Raw genomic sequence first — 15,876 nt, forward strand, 5'->3', positions numbered from 1 at the left:
TGGTTTTGCAATGCCATACCCAGAGAAAAATAGTTAAAACAAGACAAGGACAGCCATGTCCCTGTCCCCATATGAATGCATAAATTACTGCTTTCAAACATTACTTCACGTTTGCGAATACCCGTGACAGCTTTCGCCACACTCAACATGCGCCAATCTTTTCCTCCAACAAAACCCTTTGTCTTTCTCGTTTGATGGTGACGAGGCACAGCAGCGCGCACGGGAGGATGCTTGCGGCCCATGCTACACAGAAGCTAAGCACACTAGCTCAGCACTAATCTTGCTCTTGTTCGCTCATCCCTTGACCAAACATGCTTGCAAGGTGTCGCCAATTTTCCCCGCAGCGTCGCACAACATCGCACAGTATCGGCGATCCATTCGTCAACGTAGGGTCCACTCATACGTCACTGTCAATTTTCACTGTTCGCTGCTTCAACTTCGGTGGGGCTGGCGGTGACGAATTATGGTCGTCCCGTCTTCCGAGGGTGGGGCAGCGGCTACGTAAAGGATCGACGGCCGTGTTGAGAAGTTCGCGCAGCGTGTTTGGAGTTGCGCATCATTTGAGAACTGGGGTCATATCTTAGCTTACATGTTCGTACAGTATCGCCGAGAGTAAGACCTTTTTTTCAGGGGAAACGGTGATGACATGGGAAGGGAGAAAACAGAGTTCTTGCGAAAGATATTTTTCTCTTACTATTTTCCCCGGTTGATGGACGGACGACACTTGAGAATAGACGAATGATGATCTCTGATCCAACACGCTTTAATAGCCAAACTCAGAATGAACGCCCACGACTTGCATACAGCACTCTGACATCAATTGCTTGCCTGTCATCCCTCCTCGTATTCCTGACAGTCCTCCCTCTCTCCAAGCAAAACACCCAGACTCCGTTCGGGAATAACAAACCCAGCACCAACAAACTACCAATAGGAACGCAAACCACATCCGCACAACATCTCCAACATGACGTAGCAAAACAATGCAAACCCCGCTGGTGGGCCCCCAAATTCTCGCATCGGTTGATATTCCCGACGGATTTCACTTCCGAGAAGCAGCGTGCTCGCCCTCGCTTCGCAAACGCTGGGCCTGGAACATGTCATACTCTGGCGCAGCTGTGGGGTGGGGGTGACGACGCGCAGGATGAATGCAAGCGGTCCACGCATAGCTGTCGTTCACGGCCAAGTTGCCCGGGGCTGAGGCTTGTGTCGGGCAACATGCCCGCTGAGTCTGGGTTCGCTTAGATGTGAAGGGGTGGGGATGCTATCTACCCGGAGGGGTGCTATTGGGGTCGGGCTACATGGCCGCTGATGGACGGGGTGGGGAGCGGTTGGGTTTGTCTTCGCGTAGATAATGAAAGGCGTTTGGTGTTGATCGTGTAGACTAGATACCTCGTTGCCCACTTTGCGGGTTGTGAGCGCTCGGATTTTCGGGTGGAGCGGATTGGATTGGGAAAAGTTCACGTGGCTTCATGCATGATAGAGAAGAACGGAGGGTTGCACATATGCATGTCTTCATGTTCTCATGATTGCAGGAGAAGATTGAATGATACTTTGACGCACGACGTGATGGGGATAGTCATGAGCAACTCGCATCACGCACAACAAACGCAACACGTGAAGAAAGTAATCATTGGTATAATCGTAAACGCCGTAGCTATTCGGTTTGGGGAAAAAAGTACTTGTACACAAGCTCCATAGAAACAACGATACCTGACAATTCTCATGACCCGTTCCGTAGCACCCACAACCTTTTATCCCTTCTGCTGGCCCTCCACAAAATCCAGCGCTGCTTCCGTCTGAACAACATCGATACTACTCGTCTTGTTGCTGTAGCTCACACCGTAACATTTGTCCGCGACGAGGACCATCTCAGGCCTGAAGGTAGTGCAAATGAATTGTCCACCGCCTTCGCCCGTCCGCCCGCCCTGTCCACTGAGCTTCTTCAACATCTCGGCAACGGCGGTACGGTACTGTGCGTCGAGGTTGGCATCGATCTCGTCGAAGAGGTAGAAGGGTGCTGGATCGCACTTCTGGATTGCGAAAATGAGTGCGAGCGCGCAGAGTGACTTTTGTCCACCTGATAATTGCGAGATGCGTTGCTGCTCGTCGTGCTTCGAGTTGAATGACACAGCAATCGAAACTCCAGTGTATTCCGCGACCTTGCTGCCCTTCTTCGCTTGCGTCTCTCCCTCGTTGTCGCTGCCGCTCTCGTCGTCGTCATCGACACCACCGCGGACATCAGCGTCGGATCGCCTCTTGATGATGAGACGACCTTGGCCGATGGGCACAAGCTCTTGGAACACTTCTTGGAATGCTTGAGCGACTTGTCGGAAAGTACGCGCGATAGCTTCGTCTTTGCGCTGATCGAGCACGGCAATGAGGTTCTCAATCGACTTTCGTGACGTGTCGAGTTCAGCGCGGCGGTCAATAAGGGTCTTGCGCTGGCGGGTCCAACTCTCGTATTGCTCAAACGCCTTCTTATTAACATGTGCGAACTGCTTCTGCGCTGAGGTAGCTTTGGTGAGCTCTTTGGCGATCTGTTTCGTTGTTAGTATTCATCCACAATCTATTGAACTGTGCACACACCTTTGTAGCATCCCATCTTGAATACTTGCGGTCGACATCCTCTGGAAGGGTTCCAAGGTTGCGAATCTCTTTTCGCACCTCGTCGAGCTGTGCCTTGTAACGACTTCGATCCGTGTCCTTGCGCGATATCTGCTGTTCATGCTTCTCCATAGCAGCTGCAAGCTTTCGGTTGCTCGACTCCTTCTCAGCCTTGGCCTCCTCCAGCGCTCCGAGCTGCGTTCGGATCTCCTCGATCTGGGCGTCCGTTTCTTCTATCTGCTGATCGATATTTGCAATGGTCTTGTTGATGGTGTCAAGCGCACGCTTGCACTCTCGTAACCGCGTCGACTGGCTGTTCGATCCGCCTGCACCGCCCTGCTGGGCTAACAAGCGATCGAGATTTGGCTGCAGGTTCTCGCTCAGATCTAGCTCGGCCTGGACCTTCTGAGTCTCGAGTGCAGTACGCTCTTCCTGGACCCTAGCAAGCTGCCGCCTCAGATCTTGTACGGTCTTTGTGAGTGTAAGCAGCATTTGCTCTTCATCTCGTGACAGAGCCTTCTTGAATTCAGACTTGATCTCTGCCTCCCAATCTTCTTGTTGTGCGCCCAGCTGATTGATTGCAGATTGCAAGTCTGCTGCCGTCTTCTGCTTTTGCGCCAGAGTGCTCTTGGTGTCTCTCAGTGCATTGATCTTTACACGTAGTTCCTCTCGCATCGGCTCGAAACTGTCTTCGCCTTGCCGTCTTGCATGCTCACGCCTCAGCACCTCGCTTTGCGCGGCTGTGATTTGCTGTCGTTTTTGTTGAACTTCTCTGTCGAGCTCTTCCCTGCGTTGCTGAAGTTCCTCGACTAGAGTGCGGCACTCGACCATCTTTCGGTATGCGGCAAGCTTCGAGTTGTTTGGATCGTGGTAACCTCCTCGATATTGCCCCTTTCGTGATGCATTGTCACCATCAGGAGTGTACGCTCGCACGTTGAATTGTTTTGCGTTGCTTTTACATGCATCGAGTGTCGGACAAATGACAATCTTAGCGAAAACGTGCCTGATGGCATCCTCGAACTGCTCGTCATAGCGGAGCTTGGGTAAAAGAGGTTGCATGTCGCTCCTTGTTGGAAGATTGAGGTCAGGCGCGTGTATGCGGTTGAGCGGAATGAATGTTAAACGTCCAGCCTTGTCCTTTATAAGTCTGTCGATGAGCTTCGTCGATACCGAGTCATCATCTACTACAACATTGAACATGGCGCCCTCGGCAGCATTTTCAACGACAGTCCGGTACTGCTCAGGAACTTCAAGCAAGTCGGCGATGGTGCCGTGTACACCAGGCAATGGAGACTCTCTCTGGTAGCGACGCAGTGCTTCGAGACCATTTGCAGTACCGCGATCGAGCAAGCGCGAGCATCTCTGATCGGCTCTGCGCCACTCATCTTCAGCGGTTCTGAGCTGGGTGCTCACCTTGTTCTGCTCTCGAGCAAGGTTCTTGTGCTCGTCGTCCAAGGCCTTGTGCGCATCCTTTGCTTGTTCAACCTTTGCAGCAAGATTGACGCTGGCGTCGCCCTCACTTTCAATAGTGGATCGCAAGTCGTTGATCTCGTCTTCGAGTCGCTTAATGTCGCCTTGTAGCGCTTGAATCTCCTCGTTGGTAGACATCAATACGGCCTTTTTGCGACTCAAGTTGGCGTTGGTCTCCTCGATCTCTGTCCGCAGAGCTTCGTCTCGTTGGCGCTTATTACTGTAGAAAGCGGTGCGGCCTTGTTTCTCCTCGAGGCGCTTGCGGTGGGCTTCTGAATCACGCAATTGTTCCGCCACAGCAGCCTCCTCTTCCTGCTTTGCCGTGTATTCTGGTAGCAGCCGCTGGAGATCAGCTTCACGGGCACGGATTTGCTGCTGGATAGCTTTCGTTTCTTTGTCGCGTGAGCGCTTTGCCTGCTCAGCACCCGACTGGCCATCTTCAAGCGCCTTGAGCTCCAGCTCGATCTTTGCTTTCTCCAACGTGGCTGATTTGCGGTCGCCTTCAAATTGTACACGATCTTCACGAAGTACCTCTAGGTCGCCGCGGCGCTGGGTGATGTCGCTGTCGATTTGTTGGATGTCTGCTTCGTTTTTCATGAAAATGGCCTCATTGTGCTCCCGTGTGTCGCGTCCCTGCTCCTCGAGCATGTCGATATTCTCAATCCTGCCTTGGAGATCTGCCTCCTCGCGAGACTTCATGGTATACAAAAGCGATCTCCGCTCCTTGTCGTTCTTGCTCCACGCTTCCAGTTCCTCTTTCTCGCCCTCGAGCTCGTCCAAGCGCTCGTTGATGGTCGCCACCAGGCTGTCGGTGTTCCTGCACTTGCTGTCCGTATCGGCGAGCAGCTTCAAACTGTCGGCACGACGCGTCTCGTATACGTTTGATCCAGAGATCTCCTTCAGTAGCTTCAGCCGGGCAACATCACCCATGCGCGTAAGGTCCGAGATACGGCCTTGCGGGACAATGTAGTATGGATTCGAGCGCGAGAAACCGGCCGATTCGAGTATCTGCTGGACTTCGGCTTTCGTGGCGTTCTTGCGATTGACTGAATACTCGTCCTTCTTTGCGCCAATGGTCCGGCGCAAGAAGAACTCTGGCTTGCCAGTCTGGAAGCGATCCTCTGTGTTGTCGAAGCATACCTCGACATACGCGGACATGACGGCTGATCCAGAACCTTCGTGGAGCAGATTTTGACGCTGCTCACGACTGAGCATGTAGTAGTCATCACCGAGCACGAAGCGCACGGCGGCGAAGAAGTTGCTCTTTCCAGAGCCGTTGCGACCAACAACGACATTGCATTTAGGCGAGAAAGGTTCCATCTGCGTCTGGTCCTTGTAGCTAAATGACGCCTGTCAGCAATTGATGATTTCGAGTCATCATGAAGCTTACCTCTTGAAGCCCTGGATGGTGATCTGCTTGATGTACCCCATTGCGACGGTTGAGCGCGAGCGTGGCGCGCGCTGCCTGTGGACGAAGAAAGTTTCCTAGGAAGTGGTCGCACTCGGGGTATGTTTGCGATCGCGTAGTGGAGCTTTAGGGCATGGCGGGGCAACGGGAGTGGTGCGGTGAGCGTGGATAATGGCCAGCTGGGAACATTCGATTCACGACGCGCTTCGCGACGCGACTTCAACGCCAAGCATCGTTGTCACGCTAGTGCCTGCCATCTTCCCCGCACACATCACTGGCCGGCACAACATCGAATTATATCATCATAAGCGCGGAGCCTGCATGTGATTCCATTTCTTGCTAACATTAAAGCCACATATGTTCGACTTCAGGTGGTCCTGACTGCTTCCGCTGAATGGTCTCCAACGCCATATCACTGATGCCACGCATGCTTCCCTGTGCCCAACTCCGAAAACAGTCGATCGCTACCATTTTCTGCTTCGTAACGGGCGTATGAAGTGCAACAAGAAGCAATGGCGCTGCCATGCGCATGTATGCACATCCGACGGAACAGGTCTGCAGATACAGCGCAGCTTGAAGTATGCTTCGACAGTCATCCGCAAGGCCAGAATGCGACGCCTCATGTTGTGGTCCGGTCAGGAAGAGAAGGAGACGGGTAGCGCTGAAGTATGCAACAGTAAGGGCCGTGAAGCCATCGCGGAAGTGTGTAGTGCTGGTGGATGGTTCGTGCCAGGTCAGGATATCACCGCTACGCGCAGCTGACTCCGTATACTCGTCCCATAGGCTCTTGATCTCATCTTCGAAAACTTGGAGATGTTCAACATCAAGGACATGTGTTCGTTTACTTCTTGCGACCGACGACTCCACTTCGTTGTAAGCATCTGCCAGCTTCGTGAATTGCGTTGTCAGCCGTTGAAAAATGGGTAGCTCTTCGTAGTCCAATGTGTCATGCAATATCTTCTTCACATCAATAGCCGTCCTTTCCCCATTCGAAGTCAGCTGTGCAAATGCCAACTGCGTCCGAATATGGAAAAAGATCTGGCACAGGACACCCTCTGAGCACTGCCTCGGATCTGTGACCTCGAACATCTTTGCCGCGCCGTATACATGTGAGCGATACGCATCTACATTGGTAGCTTGCATCGCCTCAAAAAAACTAAACAACACACTCGTGGAAATCATATGCAAAGTGACCGCCGTCGCCGCGCTTCTCGATCGAGCGAGGAATCTACCATGTCGTTGCATAGCCCGGCCGTACAGATCCCACGCATGACGTGCGAGGGCAGGGTTGTTCGTCTCGGCAGCGCAGTAGGAAAAGGCAGTAGCTTGCACTGCGAAAGTGAGTGCATCGTTGGTGCCGTCCACAGAGAGTTGCGGGAGACGGTGTAGCCAAGACTTCTTATTCCGTATGTCCTTCCCATCTCCTTCTGATGTAAAGTGTGACAGGAAGCGATCATAGAATGCTTCTGTTACAACAGCTTGCTGTGATATCCGGTCAAAATTGACGTGAGATCTGCGCGCTTCGAGCTCAGGCACTGGCTTGATATCGACGAATAGCTTTCTTTTCCGCTTCTGCATCCCATGGCGAGCTTTCTTGGTCATATCAATAAACAGTGGTCCGTCATCTAATCCAGGGCATTCAGCCCCAAGTCGCCGGCACATTAAGCATCGCGGTAACGTGGCATCGCATTTGATACGTTTCCTTCGGCAAACAGCGCATGCTCTGGTTCGCGGGGGCATTTGTGCTGGTTAAGGAGGAAAACGCAAGTGAGGGTAAAGGAGAGCAAGCTGTCATGTCGGGTGGTATGGTGTATGGATTAAAAGTGTCAGCAACTGTCCAAGTGCACGCTAGTTTCTGCGCTAGCGAAAATTTCCAAATCAGGAAAGGTTGGTGCTCAAATACTGCGGGAGTAAACTTGGACCAATGTTCATCGCTCATGATCAGACCAGAATGGTTCTAAAGATCTCCTCACGTATCTCACTGAAGCAAGCGCACGTGAGAGAGAATATATTTGCTACTCTGCAAATCCAGGCAGATGGCATGACGTATTCCAGTCACACTCAGCCTGGAAGATCTTATGCAGGGCAAGCCAACCGTTGAGACAGTTCAGACGCCAAAGATTATCAAACAGCCTCCAGCATGCAGTATTACGCGATAAGGGTGCCTGTACATGTACACTGCCACTATGAGAGGTGCTTGTATGCAACGTCAGAGATTTACGATGTGCGGCAAAGTGCTAATGAATTCACGATCGTGCACAAGCGCGGAGTGATCGTCATTTCATGTGCTTCATGGCGGCGTCATCTTCAACCTTGGGAAATTCAAAAGCGACGACTTGCCCTAATAGTTCAAAGAACCTACCTATGAACGAATCTTTTCTTGTTACCTGCAGCATGAGCGGAGATTTTACAGTTCTTTGCGATCGAGCGTAGTGGTCAGACAGTCACGTTCTGACCTATGCAGCCACATATTTCAAAAAGTCAACACAGCCATATCTCAGGGCGATCAAAATATCCACCACATCGTTGACGCTTTCATGAGCCTTATGGGCCTGGTCTTGGCCTTAAGAGTTGGGAAACGCCTATCCATGGACCTGACGTGCTGTGGTGTTACAGCCATGCCCTGTAACGAAGACCGACGGTTGATATGCCTTTTACGTACAATATGACGACACACGAAGGCCTCACTCGCTCGGGAAAGTGAAGCAGCGTTCCCAGATTGTTGCGTCAACGCCGCTAGATCGTACGATCCATGCTCTCTGGTAGTACCCCCACAGTTTTGTGAACAAGCGGAAGCTTACGAAGTCCGTAGGGCGCAGGGACATATTATAGAATGTTTCAGGGTCAGATCCAGCTTTCTATGAGTGTTTTGGTAAGTGGTGGGGAAATGCATCCAAATGCGGGGCCGTCACTCGCCTGGTTGACCAGTTCGTCCTCCTCGGAGTTTCAAGGTGGCCGACCATCTCGAGAGCGGCTGCCACAACGATCTTGCCTGCATCAGGCCTGTGGTAAGGACAGAAAATTGGCCAGGTAATGCCACGAAATGCTACCAGCCTGACGCAATGGTTGCACAGTTGCGCTTACATGCTACCCGTCAAATCTGTGGAGATAGGCTTTCAAAGAACACTGCAATTGATTTCGATCAGCTTACTCCACAATCTTTTTTAACAGGCGCTTTCCACATACCACGTGACCAGATTTCGCTACTGAGTTTGCTTTCCAAGGTTGTATCGCCCATCACTGTGCAGCACATGCACGAAACAACATCCACAAAGAAGCAGCATACGCACATATTCGTGCCGCAGAGTAACATGTCTACAAAGAGCGACAGCAAGGCCGACGGAAAAATTGCGATTCCTAGGCTTGAACGAGCCCGACCGCCGCCGCCGCCTCCACCTAAGAGCACCGAGCGGAGACCAGAGGATCGTATGTACGTTATAAAGTTGCATATTGTAGCGTTTCCCGAATACTGATCCCTTCTGTGCAGAGTACGAGCTTGTGAGGCGTGCCGAAAGCGAAGTTGGTGATCCTCGAGGAGCACCTTTTATCTGTCGCTTACATCCAAGCCAGAAACTAAATGCTCTGGTGAGACCCCGTGCATTCACTGCGTATCCAGCGGCACCGATTGTATATATGGACAAGCTCGGCGCGATCGTCTCAGAGAGTATGCATATACCTGTTCAAACAAGCAATACCCTTTGTTGGTTGCTAATGAGGTCCAGAGCAATGGACAGGAATCAAGCATTAGCCAGCCTGTTGCGAGACGTGAGCGAACGCGTGAGTACAGAAGACAGAAGAAGGATCAGAGATGCGCTCAAAGATGTAAGCTCAAACTTTTGCCACTTAACAGTATGTGGTTACAAATGTTATCCATACTTATTCTCATCCAGACAGATGACGACCTCAACTCCCAAGACACTAAGTCTACGCGCAGATTGCTTGGCAAGCGTTCTCGTGTCGCATCTATCCGTGACGAAGAAGAAGAAGAAACAGAGGGCGGCGAGGCATACATCACTGCCTCTGCTGGGTCGAATGAAAATCTTGATCATCTGGGAGAAGATCTATTGCGCAATCGTGAATCTAGGGAGGTTGGCTACGTTGGACAAAACTCGGAAGTTCAGTGGTTAAGCAGTGTACAGCGCCAGACCGAGCACACCAGCGTAGAGCCTCGCGATCAGTCGGGAGCCTATGGGCCACCTGGTACAGAACGCAAAGATGTTAACGCACGCAGTGAAGCTCTTCATGAGCGTCGAAGGAATGCTGAGGATTATGGAGAGGAAGCATCGTCCAGACACGCCGCTGACACCACCTTTTATCTCGACAGTGACGAGATCGATTTCGACATCGTTGTTGACGCATACGCGGATCCAGAAGCCGATGTAGCAAAGCGACTCTTTGACTGTTACATCGACACTGTGCATCCTTCTTTTCCATTGGTGAGTCTATTTTCGAGCTTCTGTTCAGGATGAGATTACTTATTGACGATGCTCTCCAGGTGCCTGAAAATTTTCGAGAACAGTTCCACGCATATCACAGCAACCTCACATATGACAGCAAGCTCAACCCGGAGGATCCAGACAAGAATAAAGGAGCCCGAGTACCCAAAAAATGGCGTGCGCAGCTAAACCTGCTCTTCGCCATTGGAGCCAAGCACTCGCATCTTGTAGGTGCCGAATGGGCTGGGGCTGAGCGAGACGATATCATGTACATGCTTAGAGCTATCTATCTACTTGGACTGAAAGATAGTGTCATGTTTGTCTCGGAGCCTACTATAGAGATAGTCCAAGCAGTAGGTGAACCAAGGTCTCTCTTTTGCATTTGGGTGACAAGGCTTCACATACTGACACACATCGCAGACCGGAACACTAGCGCTTTACTTCCTCGTCATAGGCTATGTTAGCCGAGCGTGGATTATGATAGGAGTGTCAATCCGCCTAGCTTTGGCTCTCGGTCTCCATCTTCGAAATGAAGATCCAAAAGCGGAAGTCTCCAGGAGAGAGATGCTCGGGCAAACTTGGTGGACGTTACATCGCATCGAGTGCCTGATTAGTGCCATTACCGGAAGGCCCCCTACAATTGGCTACGAAGATTGCACTGTCAGTATCCCTGGCGAGCAAGAAGTACCTTGCGGTGATCTACCGACGAAACGTACCAACATTGAATCGGATACAACCACAAAGCCAAGGCGTAAATCTGGAGTCGGGCGACAATCCACTTCACCAGATCGTTATGTGGTGCATCATATCAAGATCACAATCATCATTCAGGAAGTATTGATAAATTTGTACTCACCCCGTACTGCTGCCAAGTCATGGCTGGTGATTCAGAGCCACATGTCAAAATCCTTGGACAAGCTCAAAGAATGGCAGAAAGAGGCTATACCCACCATTACCCGAACCTATAGGGGGAATCATAAGGCAGTTCATGAGCGCCAACAATTTCTCCTCAAAACCGATTTTTGGAGCACGAAGATGCTCATTACGCGGCCTTGCCTATGCAGGATTCAGCAACGTATTCCGAATGAGAGCACTACTTCTGCCAATTTTAATGCATCCAATTCTGAGCAATGCGTCGAAGCTGCGATGGAGATGGCGAAGCTGTTCCCCGACGAGCCGGACTTAGACTTCATCTATAGTCAAGGACCGTGGTGGTCAGTAAATCATATCAGTAAGTTTCCCACGCAGGACATTATCTCCAAAGCTCACACACAGTCCAGTTATGCAGTGCATAGCCGTGCTTTTGCTAGACGTGACTTTCCAGCACAAGGACATTGGAAGCACCAACCCGCGTAAAATCGCATCAATCAAGAAGATGATGCGGTGGCTGCACGCCATGAAGGACAATGATCCCGTCTCTCAAAAAGCGGATAAAGTGCTTCGGAAAATCCTCAGACAAGTGGCCCCGAGTCTGCAAACTATGGCAAAGGATCTGCTTGCGTACAACGATGGACCGACCATGACTTGGCAGGATACCACGTACCAGAGGACTGAGGAATACTCGACAATGCAGAACGACGATTCATCGCAGCTTTATGGGTCTATGCCACCTCCCAACGACCAGGGCATGGGCGCAGACTTCCTCCAACATCAACAACAGCAAAACCAGGAACAGCAACACTCCTACGGCTTTGGGCACGGCGATAACCAGTTTTCGGCGATGCAATCCGGCCCAGCCCAGATGCCCTTCGGCAACCCGTTCTTCACGCCTTTCGACCAGAATGCGCCCTTTGCAAGCATGCAGAATCTGTGGGCAGACTCGGGGTCTTTCAATGAGTTCGACTTGGATTGGGCGAGCTTGAACATGCCACAGGATGAGCAGGCGGGGATGGATCAGGATCAGGATCAGGATCAGGATATGGACTATGGTCGTGACAACTAGTGCCGATGTCGCAGATTCAGAGAGCATGCGTCGCCTCAGTGTACTTCTTTGGTCTGGTATGCGGTATCAACGCTTCATTAGCTTCTCTTAACGTATCCAAATTGGAGACTCTGAGCTTAATATTATTGGTATTGTCAAACAGATTGTGCCTCAGTACGCGCTGGCGAGATACACCACCGGTTTCTCCCCGCCCAATTCCGTCGCCTCGAAACTCGCACACCACGCAGACAAAGTGTGCGTCATAGCAAGCACTTCTCAAATTCACGCGCAGCCTCGGCCTGTCACTTGAGCTCGTATACCCAGACAGCCGTGAAATCCTCATCTCGCCGTGACATGTACAAGTCGCCGTCTCAAAACGGTCACGGGGCACGACCCAGAATCCCAAGTGACAAATTAAGATTCAAAGCAAACTAAATCAACGATCGACGTCATCATAGCGGTAAATCTCCGATCTGCAGATCGTGTACCGTGCCCAGATGCACCCCACAGACATGGATAAGTGTTTAGGCCAGGCTAAGGCCTATAGATATAGTTCAGCAAGGTGGAGTTTGACAGACTGTGGCATGTCGGTGACAGGCGCCACCTCGGGCGCGTCCATGAGATTAGTGAGGGTTGAACGCTGGTTGGCGGTGAGCGCCTCAGGATCCGAAGAACTGACCGTTGGATGCGGAGGCGAAGATCGTGATCGGAGGTGACGATCTTGAGATGTTTGAGGTTATGGACGCCGCGAAGGATTTTTGTCGAGGTCCGCGTGTACACCGAAGTGGATCCGGAGAGATCCTCATTGCTGGAAAATGAGGTCGGCAACGAATGCCCAATTGAAGATGCCGACGCGTTGGGTAACAGCGTAGATGTATTAGGGTGATCCTTGCTGCTAAATGGTAGACTAGTCAACAAACTCGGCGAATTGGTATGCTTCGGCAGTTTAGCGCCCCTCCGACAAGCGGTGTACAGCGGTGAACGCCTTAGAATTTGAGAATGGCGAAGAGTCGTGTAACGCTCGTTTGATTCTGTCGGGCTGTTGATGTGCCGATAGTAGTAGCTAATTCTCAACGGTACCTGGCGTAACTTTTGAGTTTTGTAAGCGCTCAGGATACTATATACCTGAAGTTGTATCGAAAGACTGCTTGCTGGTGATGTAACATGTGACAGCGTTATGTGTAACTGTCATGGAAGGCGAAAGAAGTAGAACAAGGGAGGTACCTGATGGTCCAGACCGTACAGTCCCTCGTACAAGTCGTGCGACATTGAAATCGTCTCGAACATTCTGCAGGATCTCGAAGTTCGCATGAAACTCGTCGCAAACGAGATGCATCTTCATACACCCGCGATGTGAAGTCAAGAGTAGGCGACAGGTATTCGGTCAAGCTTACCGGACAAGTAAACCTGGAGCACTCCATTACGCCTGCAGGACGAGAAAGTTCAAGCCACACAATCTGAAAGTGACACCGGGCTGGACCGAAACTTTGGCCATCAGGGTCCTTGTGACACGAGCTGTCACAAGGTTCTTAGTCAGATAGTGAGAGCCGCACACAGTAGAGGCGCGGTTTTAGATGATACCAGCCTCGAGTGCCCAATACAGCAAATTCAAAAGAACAGCTTTCGTAAGCGCGAGCAGTGGAGTTTGGGGCTGATGTCAGTTACGACTTGATTTCAGCCTGGATGCGCTCAAAAAGTCCTGCGCGGCGTATTTGACAAGCTGGGTGGGTCCGTTATTTTTGAATTGGTGGTCAGTAGCAGGCCACCCCGACGCTTCAAGCGGCCGGAAACAAGTATTGCTACGAGCGCCGGGCAGCGGGCGCTAGCTGAAGATTGGCGAGTGAGCTTTCTAATGGATCAGATGGCATTCTACCATGGCGCCTCCTTCGCGCACGCCTGCCATTGTAAGGAAGTGCTTGTAATGAGTTTGTAAACACAATATTTGGCAGTCCCGTGGTGGTGTTGGGTGGGCAAGAACCCGTGGCCGTCATGTGAAACTAGCATCCACGGCGGATGTAGTCCATGATCGTTCGAAGATACTCGAAATGAGCTATTGTGTCTAAATGGTATGGTCAGCCGTCAAAAGCATGTACCAAACGAATGTTCACGCAAGCACGCCTCGTCACCATCCCTGCAGGACGCGCAGGCCGAAAGTGGCATATCCAAGGGAGCTTTGAATAAGTCAGCCGCCTGCAAGGGCACAAGCGAGCGGTGTGGCAGCAGATGCAGATATATGGACACTTAAACGAGGGTGAGGCTGGGCACACACAAAGGTTGTAGAAGAAGGTTGGTGTCGTGATGCAGCCATTTCCTAGGGTCGCGCGCTTGGCGATGCTCATGTAATTTTCTCCCCACCACCTCGCCATGGGTACTTCGTCAGGTCACTACACATCTACAACCCGGGCCATTGTGCTGCCGTTCTCCAGTACAAGCCCGATCGTGCCCTTAGAACTGCATCGATCGACAATAACCTGCATTAACGGCCGTCCTAACTTCCGTGTTGCGGGTCTGGTGGCAAGCCTCGTGCAGCCTAACCTAAGCTAAAATGGCTGCAGATGACCGGCAGAAAGAGGGTGTGGTGCGACTAGGGTGCGATTGGATCATCTGGGTATTCCACACCCACATGGCCAGTCATTCATTCCTCTGCGCCTTGGAATTCATACTCCTTCTGCCCATACTGGACTAAGCTTTCCGTGCTGATCCGCTAATGTGTGTGCCCTGCACCGACAAGGGCCCGGGGTGTGCATGAGCACCGCGTCTTCCCATCTGCTCTCATGGTGCATATAAGTCCTGCATGAACCCCCATAATCATGTATCGCATCCGGAAACCTCGTGGAGGATATTGGAACACTGGATTTCTTTTTCATAGTTCATCACTTCGTTGCCTCTGCCAGTCCTCCCAACTAGGCAGTCACCCGTTCAGGCACCACTCCTCTATGAGACACCGCTTCTCTGAATCATAGCACGCGGCTCTCTGGTGCATCCCAAGCACCTGTCACGTATAAAAGTTATCCCCCCGCCAGACTTTTCGCTGGCTCAGTTACTGGAGCTTCCCATCACTACCACCACACGACTCCTAGCAATAGCCAGCAGTCTCACGCTGTGCTTATTTGGATTAACCGGCCAAGCGCCGGGAAGGAAAAGACCAGTCACTACTAGCGTTACCATCGTAAAGACTGAATCAAGTCAAAAAGCATCGCTGCCAATCCGCCATCATTCCCAAGTTCGAGCCATCAAAGATCTTATCGCAACAATGCCGTCTTACCTACGCAACCCATACAGGTCCTACTCATACCCACCCACTCTTGAAGGTATCGAGGAGGACTATGAAAACAACCTACCAGATATTGACGAAGACCCCTTTGCCCACTTCATCACTCCTATCGATGACGAAGACCCATACGACATGTCCCTGAGCGCGGGCATCATGGTCGCCGATGGACCTCGAGCAAGCAAGGCCTCAAAGTTCAAGTTCAACGTAGCAGACAAGTGGACTCGCTACATCAAGCAAAGCCACACTGGACTGCACAAGCAGCACCATACCACAACCATCGTCGAAGAAGAAGAGGACGAGGACGAAGAAGAATCCTTCATGGGCCTCGACGACGCTCGCCTCAATGAAAGACCCTCCCCAGTAAGGCACACCACACCACCAAGAGGCACAACCACAGAGTCAACACGCGGTCGCGCACCAGAGCTCGTCACCCGCAAGCTCCAGAACAGACGCCGGAACTTGCGCACACTGTCTGGTCATCGTCATTCATGGAGAGCTCCGAGCCCGGATCTCTTCACTGTCGACGAGTCGGAGGAAGACGAGCTTCCTGTGTTGAGGAGATCGAGGACAAGGAAGGCCAAGGATGGCGCAGAGCGCCGGAGGTCGTCGACGCGGTCGCAATCGCGGATGAGGGGGGACATGACTGAGCGAGCGAGGCTCTAAAGAGAGTGGAACAAATTGCATCGGGCGGAGTCACTGGCGTTTTGTCTTTACAGTCTTGCATTTTCACAGCATCGGGCGGTTTTCTGTTTTCACGTTGCAT

General features: G+C 51.6%; 6 protein-coding genes across 6 annotated transcripts; 4 read left to right on the forward strand and 2 right to left on the reverse strand.

The window, feature by feature from the left end:
- Positions 1-1,751: 1,751 nt before the first annotated feature.
- On the reverse strand, positions 1,752-5,505 carry SNOG_03248 (hypothetical protein; the record flags this gene model as incomplete). Its single annotated transcript, XM_001793766.1, has 3 exons — positions 1,752-2,537; positions 2,587-5,413; positions 5,465-5,505. The coding sequence occupies 3 exons, from the start codon at positions 5,503-5,505 to the stop codon at positions 1,752-1,754; spliced, it is 3,654 nt and encodes a 1,217-aa protein (XP_001793818.1).
- Positions 5,506-5,827: 322 nt separating this feature from the next.
- On the reverse strand, positions 5,828-7,084 carry SNOG_03249 (hypothetical protein; the record flags this gene model as incomplete). The annotated part of the gene is made up of 1 exon (XM_001793767.1): positions 5,828-7,084. The coding sequence occupies one exon, from the start codon at positions 7,082-7,084 to the stop codon at positions 5,828-5,830; it is 1,257 nt and encodes a 418-aa protein (XP_001793819.1).
- A 2,249-nt stretch (positions 7,085-9,333) lies between these two features.
- Positions 9,334-10,383, forward strand: SNOG_03250 (hypothetical protein; the record flags this gene model as incomplete). The annotated part of the gene is made up of 2 exons (XM_001793768.1): positions 9,334-9,918; positions 10,002-10,383. 2 exons carry the CDS (start codon positions 9,334-9,336, stop codon positions 10,380-10,382), a joined length of 966 nt encoding a protein of 321 aa, XP_001793820.1. The 3' UTR covers position 10,383.
- Positions 10,384-11,064: 681 nt separating this feature from the next.
- On the forward strand, positions 11,065-11,860 carry SNOG_20032 (hypothetical protein; the record flags this gene model as incomplete). Its single annotated transcript, XM_001793769.1, has 2 exons — positions 11,065-11,149; positions 11,199-11,860. The coding sequence occupies 2 exons, from the start codon at positions 11,065-11,067 to the stop codon at positions 11,858-11,860; spliced, it is 747 nt and encodes a 248-aa protein (XP_001793821.1).
- Positions 11,861-13,713: 1,853 nt separating this feature from the next.
- Positions 13,714-13,902, forward strand: SNOG_03251 (hypothetical protein; the record flags this gene model as incomplete). Its single annotated transcript, XM_001793770.1, has 2 exons — positions 13,714-13,743; positions 13,789-13,902. 2 exons carry the CDS (start codon positions 13,714-13,716, stop codon positions 13,900-13,902), a joined length of 144 nt encoding a protein of 47 aa, XP_001793822.1.
- A 1,190-nt stretch (positions 13,903-15,092) lies between these two features.
- SNOG_03252 (hypothetical protein) lies at positions 15,093-15,760 on the forward strand (the record flags this gene model as incomplete). Its single annotated transcript, XM_001793771.1, has 2 exons — positions 15,093-15,473; positions 15,563-15,760. 2 exons carry the CDS (start codon positions 15,093-15,095, stop codon positions 15,758-15,760), a joined length of 579 nt encoding a protein of 192 aa, XP_001793823.1.
- Between the last annotated feature and the right edge of the window lie 116 nt (positions 15,761-15,876).

The sequence above is a fragment of the Parastagonospora nodorum genome (assembly GCF_000146915.1).
Source record: "Parastagonospora nodorum SN15 chromosome Unknown scaffold_4, whole genome shotgun sequence".
NCBI classification, from domain to species: domain Eukaryota; kingdom Fungi; phylum Ascomycota; class Dothideomycetes; order Pleosporales; family Phaeosphaeriaceae; genus Parastagonospora; species Parastagonospora nodorum.